The sequence below is a fragment of the Stegodyphus dumicola genome, chromosome 11 (genome assembly GCF_044657685.1).
Source record: "Stegodyphus dumicola isolate Sdum_Otavi_A_Nest chromosome 11, ASM4465768v1".
NCBI classification, from domain to species: Eukaryota; Metazoa; Arthropoda; class Arachnida; order Araneae; family Eresidae; genus Stegodyphus; species Stegodyphus dumicola.
The window spans coordinates 72,424,562-72,451,919 of record NC_140778.1 but is presented as its reverse complement, the minus strand read 5'-3'; the positions used below and the strand labels follow the sequence as shown (position 1 = coordinate 72,451,919).

The window sequence follows — 27,358 nt, the reverse complement described above, 5'->3', positions numbered from 1 at the left end:
TAAAATGCCAAATTCTATTTGCTCATCTGGTGTAGTTCCTAAGGAAATCTCAACAAACCCATAAGAGCATAACAACATGGAACTGCAAGAAGGGTAAAATTTAGAGGACTGAATTTCAAAATATCAAAGATTACATTTACCTGAAAGGCTTGAACAAGAATGAAGATATTATCCACTCCTACAGCAAGAACTAGGAAAGGTATCACTTCAATAATAATCAAAGTAGCTGGAACACCAGCAAAGCAAAAGATTCCGAGAGATGAAAGTACAGAAACTATAACAATGAATACACCCGCAAAACCAAGTGAAATCTTTGAATCAACCTAGGATGAAAAAGGTATATTTACTTTGATTACTTATGAAATAAGTTTTAATGACAAAATATAAAACAATCTATGAAATATGAAATAAAAACAAGAGACATATATATATATTAAAAACTATCATATTTTAAACAAATCAAGTTTAAATGACATTCCTAATGAAATATTATTATAGGAAAAGCATCATGCAAACACAAAAAAGGAAGATGGAAATATGTTCAACATGAATATGATTATACAGTGAATCAGTACAGCAAAACATATATTTATTACAGCTCGTTCAATTAATAAAGCAGAAGAGACTACGGCCATAGCACTGTTATGCACTAGAAGAGATGGCATGAAGTAAAAAGAAAATAAATTTTAAAACAAAGAAAAAGTAAGTTACATTTCAGTAATCTTTACAATATTCATAAAAGAAAACTATGCTTAATAATAAAATTTTACTCATTAATATACTTTAAAAAAACTTTTTTCGCATAAAACAATTTTAATATATTTTAAAATATCAAATTTTACTCACTAGCATGCTTTTACATGTATTCACTTCTCCCAAGGCAACAGCAATATACACAAACATGATCAAATAACTTATAGCTACAGTGACAATATCTGAATGACTTCCACGTTCCAATTCATCTTCCACTGAACGCTTGAAAATACAGAAATAAAAAAATCACTATATGATCTCACAGAATACTCAAAGTATGTATAAAGCGTATGAAATCCTACCTCTGCTTTAAACGCCACCGTTATATTTTCTGAACTGTAATTCTTCAGGAATTCTATAAATCTGGAAGATATGCAATAAAACAAAAAAAAATGGCAACTAAATTTTTAGAAGTAGATGGAAAAACAAGCAATATGCAATAACAACTCTATTTCTGTACTATCCAACAGAAAAATTATTAGAGGGAACAAGAATAATTTAATAAACATATTTACAGACATATATGACAGCTATGTTTAGAATTATAAGTGTTGCTCCTCTTTATTTGCAATTTTCTTTTATTGTGTTACACTTGGTATAAGAAGCTTTGTTACAAAAAATTACGTGGTTTAAGTATATAGTAAAAACAGTATATCACATGTGGGTTGCAATTACAATAAAAACTTCCAATTATGATTAAAAAAAACTTCAATTACTTATAACTTTAGAATGATTCTAAAGTTTTAATCTGAGATATCAAGGATATGATTATAGCTAAAAAGTTTTCATAACTTTAATGAGAAACAATAAGTTGCCATTTAAGAGAAGTCTTTCATTAGATATGTTACAGCATTTTACATTGCTCAAACATACAAATCAACAGTCAGTATCACTTACACAGAAAGATTAAGATTTTAAATTGTTAATTTTCAAAAATCTCTTTTTCCATAGATATTAGAAAAAAATTAATGCAAAGAAAAAATATTAATTTGATGTCCCTTCTTACAAGCAATTTACTTTGTAAAACTTAGCAAATTGCTGTGAAGTTTTAAAATTACTCATACTTATTTTCATCACATTATAAAATACAATGCTTTAACATTTGCACATTTGACTTTTTTTTATAATAAAATGTGGAGAGGCTTGATTCTTAATTTCACTTCAGCACTGACGGCAACATGGCAAATCATTACTATATTTTACTTTCATCACAATGACTATCTCAACACATTGCAGCTTGATAAATGACTTATTGCATAATATTTTAAATATAATTAATTTATTGCATAATATTTTTAAATATCAGTAATTAGATACCAAAAAGTACGGTAACGTTTTATGTTGATATGACGCTTGGCAATGATTATAGACTTCAGCTGTAAAGTGTTGATGAAGAGAAATTCAACAGTGCAAATATATTTTGCAAAAATTATGCAAAAATAGATTTTGTAAATTGTACTCATAATGTGATCCTCTTCATAACAAAATACATGGGAGGGTAGTGGGAGCAGGGTGACTGGCAAAGCTATATAAAAGTTTCGAGACTAGAAAGAGTCATTTTATTACCATTACACAAAATAAAAACACATTCATACAAAATGGTGGGAGAGGAACCTACAAGAACATAAACTATAAAAATAATATATTTCCCCCCCTTAGCTTTTTCTTTGTTAAAATGGTTAATAATATCACATGTATTTAAGTTATTAATAAATAACTCTCTACAAATAAAATAATCAAATAATTTATTTGCTCTATTCCGAAGACTAAATAATTTTTAATAATACTTTTCAGTGCTGAAAATTAATATTTCACAACTACAATTTGTAGTAGCAGTACCTTAAAAAAATACACATTTGTGTTGCCACATTAAGATTATACTGATCAGGTGTGTGCACAGTTTGTTGTAAGGCATACTGTGCCTAGCATATACTGAGCATATTTTTGAATAATTTTTTTAGCTTTTGCACAAATTCTGCCCCTGTCAATCAACTGTGCATCAACACCATCAAACAGCATGGGCTCAACAAGAAGTCACTGCATTTTTACATCAAATTTTATGGACTCTGGCTAATGATTCGCCACACTTGCATGAATGGAATCCAGATTTCCCCGATGTTTCATTAACTCAAGCAAAGATGGAAACAGTTCCACAGGCTTGGTGCGCAAGGCAGACTAAATAAAGTAATGATATAGATATTTAAGAAACGTGAAGTAAACAACCTCACAGTTCTACTACAGCTGACAATTTGCAGAATAACAGGACTGCAAGTTTATCAGATGAGAGTGATGATACTGTCTAGTCAGATGAAAATCCCTCTCCTTTTTTGAAAGTCCTGCCAAAGAATAAGAGACTGAATAAAAAAATAAAAACTTCAATAAGCCTAACAAAATGCAACTGATCCTATGATATTTCTGTGGGTATCAATAAGCCATCTAATCTGCATGAAAGAATCCCTCAATCCCAGTCTGTAAAGGAGGCGGTCCCAGCTCCAGCCCAGCGATGAACAAGCAGCCAAGCTATGGATGATTCAAATAACGGAGTGTGCCAATATACCAGAAGAAGTGCTAAAATCCAACCCCTCAAAGACTGATTACACCTGGAAAAAACTGATGTAAATATTGGACCCCAGAACACAGCACTCAAGATGCATTATACTTACAACCTGCATTATCTAATGCAACTCGGTGAATCATACAAAGGCTGAAGAGGTGGTCACAGTACTTCAGTGTCAAGAATTCTTTCATGCTCAGGCTTAGTCTTACAGCTGTACTTATCATTCTACTTATCTCTGTAGACATGAAACACACTGTGTGAATGTGGACATGACCATGAATTGAAATCATGCAATACACCCAAAAATGTGCCAACTGTCCCCGATGTGCCAACTGTGGAAATCTCATACTTCAAGTTTCAAAGGTTGCCCAACTTATCCTAAGCAGTGCTCAGGCTTTGTGATAAATGGTATGACTTATGCAGATCATGTAATTAGTAACATGAAAGTAACAACAACAGTGCAGACAACCCAGGTTCATGAGCTATCACAAAAAAATTCAGTAAGCAAAAATCATTGCTGGGAAACTCAGCCCAACCTTAGCAATGTTTAATGAGTTTGCAGTTCTCAGCAGTGAAAGAGCCTCAAATCCTCCTCCATCATTGGTTCCCTCATCATAAATATTAACTATTGATTTTCCAAGTCAGGCCCTAAACAAGACTCTTTCAGAATCTGGCGAGAGAAGGTTTATTTTGCTAATGAAAGCCAAAGTCACTCACAAAGCATCAATGGCCAGGTTAAGATATGTAGACTCAATTTTAAAGTCGAATATTGCCCTTAAACTAACTTCCTCCACAGCAGATATATATTCTTTATTTTCAAATAAATATATATGTTAAAATGAAGGCATTCTTCAATAAAACCATTTTCTAAATGCTCCATATATGTTTACATAACTTTTTAGCATTCTTTTTAATTGTTCATTAATTAATTAATTTATTTATTTATTTTTATGCACTTCTGCTAGAAGTTTATCACTGACAGCATATGAATTTATGCAAAATTTGCTATTGGCATCAAATTCAACGGCTTCTGCCATATGTTCATTGTATTACATCCCTTCCCCCCATATAATTGCTGATATTCATTGCATACGGATAATTTTGTACCTTAAGATTTTTATGTTGAATGATTTTGCGTTGCATTTCAACAGTAATTTTTTTTCTAAAATACTGTATAATCTGCTAATGCTTTCAATTGCAGCATCTACTGTTTGAAATAATTTTTTAGTTATTTACAATTTCTAATATTTTGCTCCAAACTGCTACCGTAACGGCAGTTTCCAGAGAGTTCAACTCATTTAACAAACCCCTGAGCTGCAACTTTTGTGGCACAGTTTTAAAATTGACTTCATAAATTTTACTCAAAGCATCTTTAAAATTTTTATAACCAGAAATCACAGCTTTCACTGAATAATTTCTTGCTGGCCAATGAGTGTAGCTTAATTTTTTGGTGCCTACATATCTTTCAAAAATTTCCATCTTAATGTTGAATTTGGCAAGGAAATGGTATAAATTTTGTGGAAATAATTTGGTTTTTGTAGGCTGCATTCCACCACTGATTCTCCAGTTAAATTTAAACAATGTTATGCAGTCACATAAATAGCAAGACTGTTTTCAGGCTTAATTCATGCTTAAAGGCCACTGTATATACCCGGCATATTAAGGCATTATCATAAGATTGTATTCTACAGTCTTGCATGGCATTATCATAAAATTGTACTCTACAGTCTTGCAAATTACAATCTAAATCGGATAATAATTTTTAAATACAATCTTCCTTTTCTATGGGCAGTATTTTCTAAAACAATTAAAGGCCTTCCAACAAGGGTACCATTTTTATCGACTTATTCTAACCACAATAGTTTAATTAATAAATATGGGAAATATTGGGCTCTGAATCTTCTACAATGGACTAATACTTTGACTCTTTTTAATTCCGAGATAAAAAGACATTGCTACATTGCTACCCAATACTTTGACGAATTCATCACAAATATTTACTCATAAATAAGAGATACTGAGTACTTTTACTTGCAATATATTGTTGAAAGATCCAGTCAAATTTTGATAAAAGTTTTACATATCCTAAAAACCAGATTATTGTTTCCTGTTGTGCTTATCAACAATAATCTGGTTGTCTCCCTTAAAGGCCAAGTCCCTTAAAAACTTGGTTACTTCAACAATCCGTTTTCAAATATTTTCCCAGTAATAAATATTTTCTGCCATTGTTATGAATGGATAATTTTTTAAATATGTGCATTTTTGGTTGTTTGGTTAACAAGTCTATGAATGTTAACTTTATGTAGGGTGAAATTTTCATACTTCTAAATTTTTTCACAGTGTTTCCAATCCCTGTGCCCTGTACCAAATGTATTACTTTCACTACCAAATACTTTACAAGGTGCAATAAATTTTTCCTAAAGAAGTTTTGTTTTCCTGTTTTCTATTTTGTAAATGTCTATAAAATATCCTTTTCTAAACATAGCTGCTCTGCAATTTGTTGACTACTTTAGATGGTGTAAATCAGCTTCTGGATATCTACATCTGTGTTAGATATGTTTAACGGATTATATCTTTAATTTTTCAATCATTTAATTTTCTTCATGAAGCCCAGGATCATGATAATTAACCCTCAACATATTATCAGCATCATCTTCACTTAAATGTTCTCTTTCCTGATGTTCTTCTGGCCATAAATCTAAAAAGGCCAGAAGCACATAATAAAGAGGCATGGCTATGTGTTGTTCTTGCTCCTGTTGATGTGCATCTTCTTTTTCTTTCTCATTTGATTGCTGGGAATTATTATGCTGCTGTTGACTTTCTTTTCCTTATTTATGTTGCTGATGCTGTGCAAGAAGAATTTTGTTAATGTGGGCATCTTTGCCAGAAGACTTTTGCTTTATTTATTTCTCTTTCTTTAATTTGCATTTGCCTATGCTAGATAATTTTATTCATTTTTATTCCATAATTAGCCTTGCCTTCAGAATATAATAAAAAATTATTTTTAAAAATAATGCCAGGAAATAAAGATTATCTTACCATTACAGTAAAAATTAAAAATTGTAATATACAATTAAAGCATTGGAACAATACACCAAAACTAAATAGCAGAAAAGAAGAATAATATAAATTCAGTTCTCAGCAAAGAAAAGTCAGTATCATTTTGTCACATTGTGCTTCAGTATCAATTTGGCACAGTATGAGTATATAGCATCTCAATTTTGATTGACTGATGGGTAAATCCATGTTGAAAAATATCCTTGGACAAGTAATCAAATTAAATTATAATAATAATGGGTGCTATGTATATATAGCTTGAATAAATGTATATATCGAAAGTAGATAAGTTAGCATACATGTATATATACCGATAATGAGAGGTTGTTGAGAACAAAACTTAATTAACTTTGTAATTGAACAAGGAATTAAGTCTATCCACAGAATCAGAGAAAAAGAATTAACATAAAAAATCAAAGCAAATTACTCAACTGGCATCGAAAGAAATATTTAACACAGCAAACAAATAAATACTGAGCTTTTTACAACTAAGAAAAATTAAAATATGAAATCAGAGTAAAAGTTAGGTTTTTGGGGGATTACAAGTAAACTCTGAAATATGTAGCACTCATTTTTTGGCAATAAACTTTAGTTTTAATCACAAGTTTTGAATATCTTTCTAGTTTTTTCTTTCATCTCTTAAAAGTTTCTGAAAATGAAAAAGAATTTTGCCCAACATTTGCTTGCTATGCTAACCAGCTTTTAATAAATTATTTCAGGTGATATATTGAATAAAGTTACATAAATCACTAATATGTATACAGTCTACTAAGAGGGAAAGTTTGTAACAGGAATTTGATGTCTCAAAATGGCTGATAAAATTAGGTTTCTGCAAATACTATAAAAGCACAGAAAAACAGTCAAATGAAGAAAGCTGATGAAACTGAAGTTTTAAATTTGAAAGGCTATATTTACAAACAAAGCCAATTTACAGGAATTGAATATTATATATGTAGAATTACAGTGAAACCTCCCTTAAGGAAACATTCCATGGTTTCAGACTATTTTAGTTTTCTGCATAGAGGTTGCTTTGGAGAACATGACTGTTGGTATGTAAATATTAACTGCATTTTCAGAAACACTGATGCTTTTCAGATTTAGTAATTTTTTAGAGGCCTGTGCCGTTAGGACTTAGGAAATTCAGATTTCAATTGTTTTACTTACACTTTTTCCCATTCTAAAGCATCTCTATTCAGCTCTTGATCATAGTGATTAACAACAGGTATTGTTATTATCAATGCAGTCGCAGTATGATAATCTGAGTTTTTGAAGCCTCCCAAAGCCACTTCAGTTGACTGTAGAGGACCGCCATAAGGTGCAAAACATTTCATTTCAGCCATGGAGCTAAAAAATTTAAAATAAATTCCTCAAAAGTCTAACAGAATTACGGATTAAAAAGAGTAATGTGAGCATAAATGATAAAAACTTTTTTAAAAAAACTAACCCAGCACATTCTTTGAAGTGGGCAAGATAGTCAAATTTTGGATCTTCCAAAAGACGCTTTTGATTCTGGTAGTATCCAAATATGCTTTGGATAGCACAATTATTATTGATTGGTGCAAGAGGAGACACACAAATATCTGATAAAGTGACTGTTTTGTTTCCATTTTTTGCCACTAACCTTTCTGAAGCCATTTGCAAGTCCAACACCTGAAACACATTTTTTAAAATTATATTCATATTTTCAGATTTAAATAAACATCAAAATACTTAATTTATATTAAGTAGCATATACTTCAAAAACAAGAGAAATTTTAAAAACCTCTAATAAGAAATCTCTTCGAAAAACAGGACCCCAAGTATATGTATTCATGCCATTTTTTTCTTTGATACTATGGACAAATGAGCTTCTATTTTTAGGAGTAACTATCATTTGCTCCACTCGGTAAAAGGGCCTAGGAAATAAAATATACATACATTTTGAATACAAATTTAAAAAAAAAAATTAAATATGCATAAACAAACACACATATTTTAAATATACATAAACAGCCAAGCACACACAACTTTTTCGTGAAATGATTTTTATGAACACACTGTGAGACACAATACCTATCTACAAATACTTAACCAAAAAATCACGAGGTTTAGAAAAATTCCCTATCAATAAAAGCATGTGAACAGAGAAACAAAGATAAATTTGTTGATCTCAATTTCTGGCAAGAGATTTCCTCATTCAGAACTGAAGCAAGCTATCATATTTTATTGGTAGCTAATTTTATAACTAACATTAATCTAATCTAATTGAAGTCGCTAAACTTGCAACTAACTGCAGTTTAACTTTGCTGTTTCAATCTAGCAGAACTGCAATAATTAGAAGCTTCACAATTTTTTATTCAGGGACCAGTAGACAAAATGCATGGAAGCACACCAAAAATAGTAATTCTATACCCAAAATTATGCCAAACATTGTAAACTGAATATTCACAGATATTTTCATACTACATTTTGACAAACTAAGGCAAGTTTTATGATCAGTCAGTTGCTCAATGAAGAATTGTCTGCCATTAAATTCTTTCAAGAAAAGGAATGATCTGTAGTGAAAGATTTTGTTCAAATAACCACCATGTTTTTTAGCAGGGAGTCATCTTAAATACATCATTAAGCTGTCATCAATACTTGACGCTACATTTTGCACCCTCATCGTCTAGCACTTATACTTGGCAATTCATCAAAAAGTACTATATATATTTTTCTTTAAGACTAGAACTAGAAGTAGAACTTTTTAAGGGTGATATCAGAATGGACATGTAGTAAATTAATTCATGATTTTCCTGTGAATCAGAGGGGAAATAATTAAGACCAAAAATCCAACACGGCTGATCAGAAAATATTTTATGTAATCTCTAGTACATTCTAGAATTTTTACAAAAATCCAGACAAAATTTTAAAAAAAATTAAAGAGATGTTTGAAAAATTTTAAATATAATTTTTTATGCTTTATTATTTCTTTCTGTATAAAATATTTCTCGACAAAAAGAACAAAAAAATTAATAGTTTTCATGTGCTTTTTATCTTTATTCTTCCATTTTTAGTATAAATGTAATGACTTGAAAATTTACAAAACTTTAAAATCCAGATAGCTAGATTCCAAGCAGACAAATTTTCTGTCTTTTATTGCACAAATAGCATGCAGGTTTCAGTATGGATAACAGTGCAATTTTCACACAAATACATATAAAATCTGATTTTTATGATATGCAATAAAAATTTATACTTGAAACAGTTTCTTCAAGTTTACTTAACTACTGTTGATGGCATAGTAGACAAAAGTTTCTTAAAAGTTTGCTTAAGTGCATTTGCTGGTTTGGTTTATTAGATTACAGCAAAGCACTCAAGGGCTATCTGCCTTAAAGGAGGGATGCCTTCGTGGAGGACTTTCTAAGGGAAACTGGCTCGTATACACGTTACACAAGGGGGAAAATCACAAAAAACACCCATGCACCCAGCCCGGTCACGGGATTTCAACCTCGGACCGAACTACCAGTGTTCAGCGACGTTACCGCTCGGCCGCTGGTGGGCCATGCAGTTGCTGGCATATAAGCCAATTATTAACCCATTAATGCAATAATTTCATGATTTTTATGACTACGAATTCTCGACATTAATATTGTACACTGTTTGGATAAAATGCATTATGTGTACAGTTTATTAAAACGCATGAAATACCAAAAAACTTAGTACATAGATTTATTAATATAGTACACATAAAAGGATAGATATTAAGCACTTCTAAGGCATTTTGTGGCCATAGGAATAGGCAGTGTTAACTACTTGAAAAAATGTAAATTGATAACTTCGCTTCTTTGAAAAACTGCAAAATGATGACAAGAAAAAAAGAAAAAAAAGAAAAACTTACTCAAAATGCCTGTTGAAGTATTCCATATCTTGACGAGCTTGGCTGCTTTTTGATACCCATAAATCCACTGGATCAGTTGTTACGGAAAAGCGGAACAGTAAACCAGATGCCAGTGCAAAGCTCATAATCAGAGATAAAGCCATAATTGGCACAGGGTGCTCAGCTACGAATGTTCCCCAGCGGCAAAAATTATCTTCTAAATGTCTTTCAATTGTCGCACCCAATTTCTGAAGAAAAGATATGTCAGATATAATTTCTGTGTCTGGTAACTGGTGTGCTGTATCTTCAACTTTTTTTGAATCAGCAGTGGTCAAATTTGCAGACTTTTCAAGAGGCTGGCCAGGAATAACTGAAAATATAACACAATAAAGCAGCAATTGATTTCAAACACATTAATTTTTTAGATAACTGAAACACTGACATACATACAGTTCTGGGAAAAAAAAAAAAAAGGCTATAATTCTAAACTGATCAAAGCTAGCAGAACAATTTTTTGATCACTTAAAACAATCCTTTACCAAATTACCCTTATATACCTTAAAATAAATGCCTTTACACATAAAAGTGCTACATATCTAATCAGATCATTAATTTTGCAATCATCTGAAATAACACTTTCGTAATTATCTGGTCTACCGTATGTTTTTGCTATGAGAGTATAGGATGATAATAAATGATTGTGTTTTAAAACATCGTACTTAAAAGGGTATTTTTCCACCATAAGATCATGAATTTTCAAAGTGGCTTTCTCTGGCTGCACGATAGCCTTCAGAATTTGAGTTTGTTCACATGTGCACTACTAATGTCTACAAATGTAATGACTATGAAATTCTTGAGCTCAACGTTTTCAACAGTGGGAGCACATGAACAAGAGTCTAAATATACCTCTCAAGAAAGGAATTTCAGAAACTGATAGGTCTACAGATCCCAGAGGTCAGCATTAAATCTGGAAACAGCATGAAAATCATTGAAACAGCATTAAATCTTCTTCAGCACCCTCTCCAATCAAGCAGTATGCGGGTTCCTCAATGATATAGTAATGCAAATCTTAAAATTAGGACACAAACTTGGATATTTAATGTTTATTTTTGTGTATCATTCATTAGTCATGTATAATATTTTTGGAAATACAATGTTTTGAAAATCTAGTAAATCATAATCACCCTGCACTGTTAAGTATAGCAAATCAAAAACTGGTAGGCTCACTAGATGATTAAAGGAACATTGTAAATGAGTATCAGATTATATACAAAGGGCGAATGAAATTAAGTGTTAGCAATTTGTGTGTGATCATAAACTTAACAGCAGCATTCAAATTAAATGAAGGCAACCTAACATGGTTACAGGAAAATGAAAAGAAACCAAATGGGAAAGGGGAAAGCTCATGATCACTTTGTAATTCTGAAATTCTGTAGTAAAATTCACTAGCCTCACATGCCACTCTGTAATTAAAAATAAATAAATAAATAAATAAATGGAATTTAAAGCTGAATTTTGAATGTAGAGAATGGGAAAGTAAAGAATTTTCATTTCTCTAGGTAAGCAGCATCAGCCCAAGCCACAACCAGTTAAGAGTGATAAAAAGTAGTATACTAGTTCTGCATCTAAATGAAAATTATAGAAAATTATTAGTGCTGAACAAATGCTCTTCATCTACTCATTTGTTAGTAATTTAATAGAAAAAAAATTTTTTTTTTCCTAGTCTCTGCTAAATTTAAAATAAGCACTCAAAGTAAGTGTGCCTCTCGGGTTGAGCATTAGTAATGACATGCAGGTTTCTTTTAGTTTCTACACTTCAATGAAATCTAGACATGTATATGCAGGTTAACCACTTTATAATCACTCAAAAAAAGATGGAGAGCATTAGTTGGCACAAAAGAAGTTACAGCATTACAGCAGCAAGGTTAGCAAGACGTACTTGACCGTTTTGAACGCAGGGGCTCCACTTCCTCTAGTGAGCCCAAGTCCACCCCTGAGGCAGAGGGTGAACATTTCAAAAGTATCAAAGGTCGATGAGATGATCCTTTTCTCTCCATCTTAACTTCAGTATCACCTGCTAGGGGTAATTCTAGTTACAATAGTGCTTTGAGAACTGATAACTTTTCTGCAGTGTTTAATACACACTGCTTCCTCGGCCTAATAGCAGGAAGAGCATATACAGATATTTTATGAAATAACTTTCCAATTTAAAATATCTAGAGTTTACAAAGCATTTTAAATATTCTTTGCCATTTTGATAATGAAAACCAAATACTTGGAAAAGGGGGGGAAGCAATAGCATTGAGAAGAAGGAAGAAGCATTCACATAAAGAAAAATAAAACGACTGATTGAGCAGTTGATTTGGCAGGAGATATAACACAAATAAACAAGTTAAACAAGAAATTTAAGCACATTAAGAGCCCATACACTGAAAAACTAATTGTAGCAACAAAAACTTAAACAGGCAGAAATTAAAAAAGAAATATAGGAATAGCCTTGAACTATTCCTTCTGGGATATCAAGTACAGAAAAATAGAACAGAAATAAAAATTACAAAAAACACATTCAGTCTACGGAAAGCAAAATATGTCCACAGCCCATATTTACAAAGGAGTATCATTCAGGTTGCAAGCTATTACAAAAGAAGCAAAATTAATAAGATGCAAAGAAAAATTAATGAATTATAAAAGAACCAATGAAATGTCATGAAATTTGAAACAGCACTGTGTATTGAGCACTGCAGGTCACTATTGACAAATCATTAAAAACACATTTTTAACAGATATATAACTGATATGAGTAACCACTGTAAATTCTTATGCCTCATTTTAAAATACTTGAAATTTAATTTCTAAAAAATAGTTTTTATTTCTTTACAGTAATATTACTTGAACAAACAAACACACATTTGAATGCCTATAACTACATTTATACATAAAATTAACTATCCCTGATTCTCTAAATATTTAATTTCTTCGCACAGTTTCAAATTAAAGTCCAAGTTTAGAGCATATGATGACAACCAAAATAAGCCTAATTTAACTTGCCACTTAATTTTAACAATAAAAATTTCAGAAAAAGTTTAGCAAATTTCTTTCAACTACTTATATCTTTGATAACCATTAAGATTTTATAACTTTCTTACACAAAGTTTCAAATAAATTAAAAATAACATTTACAGATTGTACTGGGTTTTAACAAAAGTTTCCCGCAAACACAAAAATCATCTGTGCAAACGGTTCATACTGGTGTATTTAATCATATTTTGTCAAATGATTTTTTGGCATTTGAAAGAAATAGACTTGCTTTAGAACAGTGTGTTGTGAAATTTGTAAAAAAATATATTTATCATTAAGTACAAGTTACCTGAAATGGAACTAGAACACTACCAGATTAGAACCATCACTTACCTCCAGTTCTGTTGAAAGACGCTACAAAATGTCACTAAATCATATGTACAGCTTTAGGTACTAATGTTGTAGCATATGACACTGTGAAGGTTTGGTACTGAAAGTTCAAAAAGCGAAAACTATGACATTCAAGAAGCTCTGGGCAGCCTACTGATGTTGATGAGGCCTGCCTGTGAACTTGTGGAAGAAGTCAGCATGCAACCACTCAAAAGCTTGCTAAGGAGTTAGACATTAGCAACATGTCAATTAGCTGTGCTATGCATCGCATTAACTTGATGTACGAGTACAAACGATAGGTGCCGAATGAGATAACACAGGCAGATAAAGGCAGACGTGTTCAAGCCTGCTGTTTGAATATCAACGTAAGAACAAAATTCTGCACCGGATCATTACTTGTGATGAAAAGTGGATTTACTTCAATAACACAGGCTGAAAAAGGGTTTGATCTGTGTCCAGTGACCCCGTCAGCAGCGTCGAAGCACAATTAACAAAAAGATCATACTTAGTATCTGATGGGATTGCCGTGATATTATCCACAAAGAGTATCTGGAAAAAGTAAAACCCTCAACGGTAAGGTGTACTACGAGACTGCTAGTCCACATTGATGCTGCTATCAAGAAAAACCGCTGAACTGAATTTCGAGGCAAAAAGGTAATTTTCCATCAAGATAATGCAAGATGACATGTGTCTGCATTCACCAGCCAGACTCAAATGGGATCTTTTACCACTCCCACCATATAGCCGACATTGCTCCTACCTTTTTCTCACACATGCAACTACAATTTGTTTGTGCTATCTTTCATTCTGCACAAGACATCCAAAACAATGTTGATCAGTTTTTGGCCTGTTTCTGTGGGTGAAGGCTTTGAAAAACTACCAAAATGTTGGCAGAAAATCATAAATTTGGGTGGTGATTACTAACTACACTATAGGTATTGCTTTTGTGTTTTATTTTCTAACTTTATTAAGAACACTTTTTGGCAGAAAACTTTTGTTACAACCAGATATTAATTATTAATTGAAAATGAATCAATAAAATGGGTTCAGATAATAACAGAACACATTAATTTTTAATCGAAATGTGAATCAATAAAGTGGGAAAGGGGTTCCAAGCCCCAGAAGTATTTCTTTTTTATTAGTTTTTTCAACACTATACTTCAAGTACTTGGTTTAATATGCTGAGCTAGCAGCAATGTTTAAAAACTTACAAGCATGACCTAAAGTTGAAGCTAAAACTGTATGGAATCATTTTAATAACAGATGAGATTTATACACCACTGAAAGTATATAACAACTGATTTGATACTCATATCTTAAAGTCTACAAAGCCATTCTATCACTATACCTTAGTGGGATCTGAAATGGTGATAAATGCTGATACAAGAAATCTTGCAAGATTAGAGCATCCTAGCTTCCATGAAGATAAACTAACGACTGTTTTTATTTCCATAGCACAAATACTTAACATTCAAAGGGAGGGAATGAGTACTTTCATAATACATTGCAAGCAAAAATAAAGGTTAGCATTAACAGATAACTTAAAATCGGGCTACAACCATCAATATTACTAATGCACAACTAATTTAATTGTGTTCTGTCAATTTTTAAATCAAATTATGTGTTACATAAACTCTAAACATACAACCAGTTCATGAAAATAATAATTTCACCATCAGATTAATATATGCTCAACATCACTGAAAATTATGGTGGCATTGATGAATATAGCATTTGAAATAAAAAAAAAAGTCAGTAGGCAGCTTCCATTCCTGGGACTTTTACCACACTAGCAGATTGAAGTAAATAACACTAACTAATAAGCACTTTCACATTCACTGATAAGCACTTTCACATTGAAGTAAATAAATATCCATTTAAAAAGGACAAGTTTTATCAAATGCAATGAAAATAATGCCCTGACAAAATGCTTAATTGAACATGGCAAAGCATACGAAGGCTATTTTCCAAAGAGAAGAAATACACTGACAAAATGAAAATTCCTAATAGACTCAAGAATTGGAATTACATCCATTCATCTATTATATATATTTATCCTGGATCATTCAATAAAGCCCTTACATCTGAAGAGATCAACAGATTTGGAGCCTACTTTTTATAAACTCTCCCTGGCACAAACTGCAAGGTTTATCTACAAATTTGTTGCACACACTTTCAAAATTTTTCCAGACGGTAAAAAAAAATAAAATTGTGCTGTCTTACAGAGGCAGTTTTCAAAGCTTATGAAACCTTTCCACCATATACACCAATGGAATTGAAATGACATTAAATTTTGAATTAAAAAAGTTAAAAGATAATACTACTGTTCTACCATGAAATGTCTAGTAATAAAAATTTCTACACCTTAAATATTGATCACTATCACAACATTGCAATATTTGTTACGAAATCACAAATTTAAGCATTTGGTACAAATTACTTGCAAAAAATATAAAGAAATAACCCAAGATATTAATGGAAGAAAATTCCACTACAAAAGACCCGGGAGGAGGAAGATTAGCTATATATATTTGTAATGTGGAGAAATATATTAAATCCAGATACAAAACACACTATTCATTGAAATTTAAAGGTTAAAAAATAATTTACTTGTTATACAAAGTTTTGATAGCAAGTTTTGATACATAACAGTTAATGCTATAATCAAACTAAAGTCACATTTGGAATCTTATTTATAGCACGTTTTTTAAGAACATATACAAAGTAAGAAAGAATCGACAAAAAATTATTAAGCTTAATACCATAAATTTTTCACACACTGGGGGAAAATTGTTTTGACATTCACAGAACTTTAAACAGAATGAACAATAAATTTCAACTTTTGTTAAAATACATCTCATCAAAACCTATAACATTTTTTATGCATATAACCCACTTTTTTAGGAATACCAAAATTAACTTACAACGCAAAGATTTCCTTGACTGCATTTTGAAGCAAATAAACCCTAATAATAATAATGCAGTAACAAAGCAGAAAATTATAACACATAAGACTGATATTCCATCATGGTTCATTATAGTCCACAATTCTTCTTCTTCAGGCAGAGGTGGAGGTGACGCTATATTTAATTTGCATGCTGATTCACAATCCAAACATGTACAAGCTTCTGCGCCTGGAAATGGGCTTTCAGAACAGCTGAAATATATCAGATGTACTTACGTATTTAAAATGTTATGCAATTTTTACAAATGCATTTACACAAATGACACAGGATTTAAAAACACAGTTCTGGGAAAGAAAGGGGCAGGGTAAATTCAACAAAACTATCTCGATTTAAATTAATGCATTACTCAATTTAAATTAAGGCATTATACAAGTTATTCAAACACATTCACACACATCAATCTTGAGATTTTTTAATTAAAATTCAGAAAATGTTCAACGGAGGATCACCAAAATCTTTTAAAATTTACAAGACCATTCTACGATAGTGCATGAATTCAAAATCATTCCAGGTACCTAAAAGAGTACAATTTTGACCCCCCCCCCCAAAAAAAATTTCATTTTATTCATGATTTAAAATTCCACTACCAAATATGTCTACTTTAGGATGATGGTAAAAATTTTATAGATTATAATTCAATTTATTTTTGAAAAATGTATAAAAATTATTTTAAAATACAAATTTTAAAAATAAATCATAAAAAATGGGTGAATTTTATTTGGATTGAACCTAAATTTCGAAATGTGAAAGGAAGGATCAAGTAAGTTTAACTAAAAAAAATATTTTAATAAATATGTACCAAATTCAATTAACATGGAGGGGCTAAAATTTTGAGAACTAATTTTTTAAAAACTACTTGTGCGATTTTCATAAAACTTGGCACTTTGGCATAATTTGAGTTGTAGAATCGAAATGTGGAAAAAAAATGGTATGTTATTTCAGATGTCCAATTTTTGTGTCAAAATACCCATTTAGAACAATACTATATATAAATGTAATATATATCCTAAGTCGTGCTTTCGAGAGATTTAGCATTTGAGAGAGAAATAGAAAGCCATATTACTTATTTACAGAATAAATCTACAATTACATAAAATTTCAAAAGAAATTTTACTTACGAAGTAGTATTTTCATTCATTGGGTAAAAGTGCTCTCCATCAATCACTAAATGAGTTTCTGTTGACAATTGATAGTCTATCTCAAATGGAGAAAAACCATCATCAGCTGGAGTAGATCCCATAAAATTTAACCAGCGTTCAGGAGTGCAGTCTCTTCCCCAAGTACCACACATCATATCCAACACAGTTGAACCAGGAGTCAAGCCTTGGATATCTTTACAAGAAGCAAAAGCTTCCTCTGCATACCTGAACAAGATGAAAATTTTATTACTTATAAATCAATACTATGTTATATATTAAAACATCTATTCTTAGCCACACTGTTTACGATCGTTTTTTACACAATCTTAATTTAAACAGGCTTACAACTATTAAATGTATTAACCAGATTGCTAAGATACCTTAAGAATTTTAGTTCATTTAAAATAAGCTGAAAACTATTAACTTTATTAATCAGATCACTACAGTGTTCAAATCTGGATGATAAAAGCTCATATCTGTACAATCTGTTTTTAATATTGTTTCCCAAATCAAGCATTTCATACATAACAGTCTAAATATTAAGTAATCAACTGACACCTCAGTTCCTTACATATATTTGAAATCCTTATAAAAACCAATTTATGTAACACAAACTATTCTCAAACTTCTGAAACAAGGTATGCATACTTTATAAAGCCTTCATTATTAGTCCAAAGGGGCAGAAGGACTATTAATTTCATTTCGGCATTTTTGCATTGGTTCACTATAAATGTCGGTTCACTTCTTAAACTGTTGCCACCAAATATTAGAGCCCAGCATTATATTTAAAGAAATTAATTAATGAAGCATCTGAACATAAGTATGCATGTTTCTCACACTGTGATTAAACAATGGTACCTAGAGCCATCAAACTTTGAATAACGTACATTTCCTGGCATCTGGACGCCTACATTTGGAATTTGTTTTATCATCTATTTCTTATTTTGTAAAACTGTAACGAATATTTTATTAACAAACTCAGTGACTTCAAAGCGAACAATGGCAACACTTTACGGGGGAGGGGGGACATTTTGATCTTCAGCACACGAGACTGTGTATTAGAAACTCTAAAGATATCCTCATTTTAAAAGTATTTTGCGATGCTACTACCGAATCGAATTTTAAGTTTTAAGTGCGAAAAACATAATATTTAATAAATAAAGGTAACATACAAGACGTTAAAAAAAGTCCCTTTGAGCATAATGTTAAATCAGAGCTTTCAGATTTAAAAAAAAAAAATTGTTTATACTTCTATGCTTAATAAAATGCTAATTTTACATAAAAACAATATAACAGTTTTAATGTGTTATTCAGAGAAAAGTAACAAAACATATGGCACAAGGCTGTTTACTGATAAATGTTTGGCACAGCATGTAACATACATACAAAACAGCTTTTAAACTGAACAATTCAATTGTACAACGTAACTGCAGAATGTTATATAGTAAAATGTAAAACAGATGTTAAACACTACTTTTTCATGCAGAATATATGTTCATGAAGTATTTTCATCTGCTACAAAATGATTTCAACATATTTAAAAAGTGTGTCCTAAAATGGCATAACCATACTGAGTTTTATATTGAATCAAACATTTGCTGATCTGTACAGGTAACACATCTTAAATGCACCACTTGAACAATGACCACACTATTTTTCAGATGATCTTCTGATACAGTGTAGAAACTAATGATCAATAAAGCACCCATATGATACCTAAGAAAGCGAATGCCAATAAACAGGATACAAGTTTCCCATGAACTCACTCTTATACTTGAGGTATATTTGACACATTCACGCACAAATAAAAGAAAAGATAAAGAAAAGACACACTGAATTGCTACCAGCAATTGAAAATCGGTCTGATAAGATAAAACTGCCACAGATCCTCTTAGTGGCTGGATGTGGACAAGAATTGAGGGTGCTTCTCAAAGCCATCTTCTGCATCCTTGAAAAGCACTCTTGCTTGTGCACAGCTTGTATCATGCTGTCTGCTTCCTCAGACAAGATAAAACTATGAATCCAGATCATCACTATATCAGCCTGCAAGAGAAGAACCTGCAACTTCAGTTGAAGAAACCAGCGTTCTTAAATGGCTATGTTGTTCTTGTTTTTGCATGACAATGCTCATTTTCATGTATCGCAGAAAAAAAAGCTATCAAGCTACATCACTTCTTCCTCAACCATATTTATCAGGTTTGTCTCCAACAGTTTATCATCTTTATCAAAATTTGAATAACTTCCTCGTAACTTCCTGGTTTCAAAATCCTGATGATGTGTGTTAGGTAGTCAAAGAATTCTTGAAATCATACCAGCGAGTTATTTAAGCATAAGATTCCCAGTTTGATACATGACATAAATGCCTGGATGCCGATGGTGACTATTTTGACTGGCAATTCCTTTTTTTATTAAGGTTTTCACTGATAAAGATGTTAGACATTTTAAATGCATTAAGTCAATACGACCTTTAGTAACAAAGCTGTTAGCAAAAAATTTTTTATACAACACTGCCATTTTGGAAGAACAAATATATATTGTTAAATTTTGAAAGAACAAATATATATTGTTACATGTTTAAAAAGAATTTATAAATGCTACAATAAATAAAAAGAGGTAAAAGAATCTCAGTTTGCTAATTTTAAGACATACTTCCAATTTTATTTCAACACATAAAATACATGTACACATACCTTCGCGACATGTAATATGTCAGTTTTTCAATTATGATATCTTCCTCATCACTCTTCCCAATAGCCGTAACCTTCAAAAAATCACTCTGTTTGGGGGAACAAGCAAACTGGCAAAAATTCTTTTTGAAATTTGTAATACAAGATGGACATCTTCCAAGACCTAAAGTTGCAGCAATCTCGAGATTTTTCTTTAGATGAATAACTTGTTCAGCATCACAGCATAGTACGTTACTTTCTAAAAATAAGCAATTTCAGGTGCTATAAATTAAATTATAATAGACATTTCAAAATGTAATGATGTTACCAAAACTTTACTTTTGGCTTATTTTACAAGACTGCAAAATTTTCAAACTGTAACAATTTCAAGATACACATTTAAAAATTTGTAACTGTTTTGGAACATAAAACAGAACGATAGATAACTTCAATATGTTTCATAAATATACAGGGTGGTCATAAAAAAACTTCTCTGATATATGAACCCTTAGCAGCCTATCTCTGCTCAACAAATTGAAATGAAATTTCGGGTATTGTTATTTGAAGGATGATTGAAAACAATAGAGCTCTCATAGTTATGGTTACAATGAAAAAATGTTAAAATTTTCTGAAAGCAACACCCACATTTTTTTCCTGCACAAACTGAACAGCACAATGAACATGGACCGGTACATGAACTATTGGAATGATACATGAATATGACGAAGACTGCTGGTGTAAAACATCTGCAAAGAACACCACTGTAAAAGACTAATGACAACACAGCAAAGGAGCTGGAAAAAACTTTTATTGGAATTAGAAGTTTTTAACATGAACAATGTTTCAAGATAGAGTCATCTCCCACAACTTTGCAGTTTTGTGGCTATCGTGTGCCCCTGGCCTCACTCCGATGGATTTCAGGTTCTGGAGCTATCCGAAATCTAAGGTATACACATCAAATCCATGAGATTTGTCATACTTGAAACATGCCATAAAATGTAAAGTTCTACAATGTTATGTTCTTCATTGCTGTCATCTATTTCCCATATGCAATGCGTTATCATCTGCAAAAATGGGCATACTGAAAACTTGCAATTCCAATAAGTTTTTTTTTTCTCCCTCCTCTCTTTTGTCGTCAATGGTTCTTCATAATGCTCTTCTTTGCAAATGTTCCACAGCAGCAATTTCTGTCCTACCTGTATCGTTCCAATGCCATTTACGGTCTTTCACAGCGCTGATCAATTTTGTGCACAAAAAATGTAGATGTTGCTGCTGTTGAAAAATCTCAAAATACTTTCGTAGTAAACGTAATTGTAAAAGCTCTATTCTTTTAAGTCCCCAGAATCTCTAGCACATACCTTTCCATAACAACATCTGAAATTTCCTTTTGACTGGTTGAGCGGATAGACCACTAGTGGCTCATATATTGGGGAAGTTTTTTTTTTTTATGACCACCCTGTATTCAAATTAAATTTTAAGACTACAAAATTTATCTGCAATGAATATCAAAGCGTAAGTAATTATTACTAATTTCTCTTTGTTCAATGACCTTAATTTCTGTGAATTCATTTCCAAACACAGAAGAGAAACAAGAATCTTCCAGAATTTGCAATCTTTATTTGCATATAAAATTAAAAATATAACATTTTTAGAATCTGAAAACATAAATTGTGTGCAAGTTCTTTTGGTATACCATATGTAGCGTAATTATAAATTTTAAAGAATGCTACACACTAGTACATCATAAAGAATATCACTAAATGGCATTTAACAAGGAAAAAAATCAACTTTGAATTTATTTATCAACTGAACTCTCAAGGCAAGTGAAAAATAATGTTAAAAACTAAAGATTTTGAAATTAAATTTCAATCAGTCAATTGTTATTGTATGGGAGTCAAACCTTTTATTACATTACAATGAAAATAAAATTTTCCTAAATGTAATTAATTATAGAGACCAATGGATTGTATAAAAAGATGTTGTAATTACCACAAAACTGGCTTTTCAAATTTAAACATGGCAAAACATGTAACAAGTAAGGACAAAACGAATTCTTTAGCATAACATATATATGTGAAAAATCACTTCTTCAAATAAATATGTATTTTATTCACCATCTCAGAAATAAAATTTATGGGTTTTACAATTATTCAGTCTCCTTTTAGTCGGATTTTCTGCACTCCTCCTTATTTCCTTTGACTCTAGGTATCCGCAAGAAGGCATGGATCATATTTGAAAAATTTACTGTGTATGTTTACAAATACTTAAAAACTGGACAGCTTTCCCAGACAAAACAAAAGATTTTAATTGTAAAAAAGAAGATATTTTAATTAGATCATGAATGATTACTTTTTTTAAACTTAAAAAAAAATCTTATTTAATTAGAAAAAGAACGAAAGAAAAAGAAAGTATTCTAAGAAATGTATGCTTAAGGTGAAATTAAATAAAAAATAATCCATTAATTTAATATGTACATTAGATTTTGTCCCAAATTAACTGGTTTACTGTAATGTTTTATACAGAAATTTCTCCAATGATAATAACCTTATAAGCCAAATCACAATATGACTACTACATTAAGAACTCAGTCTGAAAGTTTGTTAAAATGTAATTCTTACACAATTCTTCTAAATCATTTTTTTATTATTTTTTTTAATTCAAGCTGATCCCTGTTATGATAAAGCTTTCTTTTTAAAATATGATACACAAACTTCAGAAACAAATAAAGCTATAGTCTTTAAAATGAGGCAAATTGTAAGTACACAGTATCTACTTGATTTCATGAACTCCAAGAACTGCTAAAAAGTTTAGATCAACATCTTAGTTCATAAATTGGTGGTTCATAAAAATGAGAATCAATTACAAGGTTAGTTCAATTGACTCACATTCATACAAGACACTGAAAAAGTTAGTTACAGAAACAAAATCCCAGTGCTAAAAAAATTTAACACTGAAAAAATTCGTACCTCGTAAGACGTCAGGGCAAATCTCTTGTAGGATTTCTAGTGCTTCTTCATTATCTAAAAGCTTAGCTGTTCCATTATATGCACAAGTAGCTTCTCCAAAATCATTTTCACCACAAATTCCATACATTACACAATGACTACCAGATACAATCTGTAATACAATAAATACAATCATTAGTTCATTACAGAAATGAGTCATATTCATTTGTACCCAAAATTTGTTTTTTCTCCTGAAATAGATAAAAACTCTTATAAACTGCCATTAAAATAATTAGCAATAAACATATGCACAGAAACGTAAAAATAAACAAATTTCAAATATTAAAGGTATTTATTTTCTGGCACACTTGTGTTTCACATATCAACTTTTAATACATCTATCTAGACCAGTGATGGCGAACCTGCGGCATGCAGAGCCTCATCAGCTGGCACGCTCACCACTGCCTGTTACTCAATGAAAACATAGATATGCTGTGATGGAAGCTTTTCTCCAACAAGACATAAGACTAGAAAAAGTAGTTTCAATTACTAGTGTTGGTGCACCTTGCACGTTGAGAACAACATCTAGTTTCATACAGTTCTCTGTTAAAGAAGCAAAACATCCAGTTATTCAGTTTCATTGTCTCATTCACCAAGAAGCTGCACAAGACAGCTGCAGAATATTAGACGATGTTCTCAAAGATGTCACTAAAATGGTGAATTACACCAATGGCTCGAGCTCTTAATTGTCGACAGTTTCAAACACTTCTTAACACTAGAACAGCAGTAGGGGTCATTTTGACCATTGATTACTTTCGTTTTATTGGAAGAAATCATTTGGAATTTTTTGACTTTTCCTAAGTAGATAACAAATATTTAAAAAAAAATTTAAGTATTCTAGGTTTTTAGTTTTTGAAATATTGGCATGTATTCCTAGAACGGCGGACGGAGGGTCATTTTGACCCCTTCACTTTTATCCCTCTTTCTGCTGGAGGCATTGTCAAATAACACATGAAAAACATTCACTGATAAGGATTTTTTGATTGCATTCATACTATCTCCTAGAGGGACCTGTGTAGTCTCACTAGTTTGTAATGTCTACATAAGTTGTTGTTCCCTTGTTTGCAATTATCTATTTGTTTGAAGAAAATACTGCAAGGAAGGTAGATGCAGGGTTTTTCATGCTTACATTTCTTTTCAGAAATAGTTTATTTTACAGATGTATTTTCCAGTTTGTTAGTTCAGCTTACTTATTGCAGGTGATAAGAGTTAAGACAGATGTTTTCTTGGTAATTCCAAATCAGTATTTCAGTACATATGAATTCTGCTGTCACGTTCATTATCACTTTTCCTTTATACTGCGAGAATCATATGCTAAAATATATTCCCTATCGTTTTCTGATAATCTGATATTTTCTACTTTTTTCAACTTTTACAAAATATGTCTAATAAGCGGAAAAGAGGTCTTGCGGATGAAGAAATTAAAAAATTGTTGCAGGAGCTATCTAAAAATGAGTCTGAAATTGATAATTTTTCTGTAGAAACTGAAGATGAATTCCAGACACAAACTATTAGTCAATCTGAGGATGGCGATGTAAACGAAGAACTTAGCAGAAATAAACGGGCAAAAACGGATATAAAGAGATATGAAGAGAAAAAAAGTGTCAAGTACAGAGATGCAATGGAAACAAATCTCAAGAATATTGTGTATCTTGTTCCAAAGTTGTATGTGGAAAATGCACTGGAAAAAATTGTTAAAAATTATCTTTGTATCAACTGTATTAATTCTTAATATGTATGTGTAATCTCTATACACATATAATGATATAACTGAAACATCAGAAAAGATATTATTATATAAATTATGTTTTATTTTAGTTAACATTAGTTTTAATTTGTAAAACCATTTATTTAAAATCAGTTCTTATATCAAATTAATTATTATTTGAGTAATTGTAGTATGATCCAATTAATTGCCATGTACTCGATACATTTACAGTATTTTAAAAAGTCAATAAATTAGCATGTGATATTGAGTATAAATTATGAAATACATATAAAGTACATATTTGTGCCAATGTATGGCATTTAAAATTGTTTTACCGTTGTTATCTCAGTACTTTCATCGAAGGGTCAAAATGACTTCTTACCGCTGTTCCAAAAGGTATGATTTTCCCACCGTTCTAGTGTTAATGAGGTTCATGCACAATATAACACTTTGCTTATATACAATAATGTCTGATGGTTGAGCAGAAGATGGGTTTTAGAGAGATTTGTAAACTGCTTGGATGAAATTAGATTATTTTTTAATGAAAAAGGGCAGGATTATCCATCGCTAACTGATATGGTCTGGCTTAACAATGTTATGTTTTTTACATATTTTACACAACACTCCAATGTACTGAACAAGCAACTAAAAGGCTTGGGAAAAACGGCAGAAAGGATGTTTTACGATATAAAAACATTTGAAAGAAAACTGCATGTTTTTGAAAGAGATCTTGGCAAATGCGCAGCTGAAATATTTTCCAAATCTAAAGATGCATCTAGAACAGGCTAATTAACTGGCGGCCCGCAGGTCGTACACGGCCCGCGAGTTTATTTTACTATAAATCAATTTATGTTACTAAATTATTATTATTAATATTAAAATTATTTTACTATGTGAAAATTTAAATCTAATTTGAATTTAAAAGAGGTATTATTTAGTTTGCGTAACTTTACTTAACCTGGCTGAATACAGCAGCAAATTCCATTTAATGTCTGATGATGGTTGGCTCAACGTTGGTGCCACATATTATATTCGTGTTTGGTTGTTGCTTATCTATGGTTGGCACACATGATGCGCACACTACCCTGCCCTATTTGGTTGATTTATGCAATCGTGCGAGTGCAGTCATGTCAAGAATTTGTTGAGGGGTGACTGTGTTATAATATTGTTAACTTAATTTCATATTTATTTATTAATTAAAATAATTATTGAATATGAGTTCTACTAATAAAAGAAAAATAGATCTCGAAAATCGAGAATTTCAAGATCGCTGGGAGATAGATTATTTATTTATTCTGAACAAGAATGGTAAACCAAAGTGTTTGAAATGCTTACAAATCATAGCTGAATGTAAAGAATATAACTTGAAGCGCCATTATCTTTCCATGCATGGAAAAAAGTATCATTCGTACACGTGAGACATGAAAATACCACTAGTGAAAAAAATGAAAAAGCAGCTGGATCATCAAAAGATTTATTTTACTCAAGAACTAAAATTTCAAGAAGCATCTGTAGCTGCATCGTTTGAAGTTTGTTTAGAAATAGTAAAGGCAAAGAAGCCATTTTTGGATGTAGAATTCATTAAAAAATGTGCCATAAAAATGGCTCAAGCATTTAATGACAACGAAATGGTAGGAAAATTTCAAACAGTATCACTTTTTCACAAGACTGTAAGCCGAAGTGTAAACGAGATTAGCATACATGTCACTAATAAATTAGAAAACCTAATCAATAGTTGCTGCTATTTTTTGCATTGGATGAAAGCACAGACATTTCCGATACAAGTATAATGCTTATCTTTATAAGAACTGTAAATGGAAACTATAATTATTCAGAACTTTTAAAATTACAATCATTATAAGGAACAACAAAAGGTGAAGATATTTACAAACAATTAAAATTTTCAGTAGAGCAGTATGGTGGATTTCATAAGTGCATTGCTATTGTAACCAACGGTTCTAGAGCTGTGACGGGCAAAAATATTGGGCTCACCGGGAACTTTTGCAAAAAGAAGGAATAACATGTCGTATGTTACACTGTATTATCCATCAGGAGGCCTTATGTGGTTTATCCCTACAACTAAAAGACGTAATGGACAAGGTTTGCAAAATTACTAATTCGCAGCGGAAATTGTTCTCTTACACACCGAAAATTTAAAACATTTTTGGATGAATTGAAAACTGAGTATGGAGATATGCTTTTACATAGTAACATTCATTGGTTAAGTGCTGGAAAGTGCTTGAGGAGATTTTTTACACTTT

At 31.3% G+C, this 27,358-nt stretch overlaps 1 protein-coding gene across 3 annotated transcripts in view; it reads right to left on the bottom strand.

Moving 5' to 3' along the window:
- The window catches only part of LOC118186697 (NPC intracellular cholesterol transporter 1-like), a 99,011-nt gene that overhangs the window by 31,378 nt on the left and 40,275 nt on the right, over window positions 1–27,358 (bottom strand). The window contains exons 2-13 of one of the 3 annotated variants that reach the window (XM_035356822.2): window positions 23,351–23,501; window positions 20,409–20,643; window positions 17,698–17,943; window positions 16,538–16,770; window positions 12,145–12,282; window positions 10,227–10,575; window positions 8,130–8,262; window positions 7,812–8,017; window positions 7,532–7,711; window positions 1,056–1,116; window positions 847–975; window positions 141–323 (exon numbers count right to left, since the gene is read on the bottom strand). In XM_035356822.2, coding sequence (XP_035212713.1) covers window positions 141–323; window positions 847–975; window positions 1,056–1,116; window positions 7,532–7,711; window positions 7,812–8,017; window positions 8,130–8,262; window positions 10,227–10,575; window positions 12,145–12,282; window positions 16,538–16,770; window positions 17,698–17,943; window positions 20,409–20,643; window positions 23,351–23,501 — 2,244 coding nt within the window. The remainder of the gene's footprint in view (window positions 1–140; window positions 324–846; window positions 976–1,055; window positions 1,117–7,531; window positions 7,712–7,811; window positions 8,018–8,129; window positions 8,263–10,226; window positions 10,576–12,144; window positions 12,283–16,537; window positions 16,771–17,697; window positions 17,944–20,408; window positions 20,644–23,350; window positions 23,502–27,358) is intronic. The other 2 variants (XM_035356823.2, XM_035356824.2) reach the window with 2 other exon arrangements.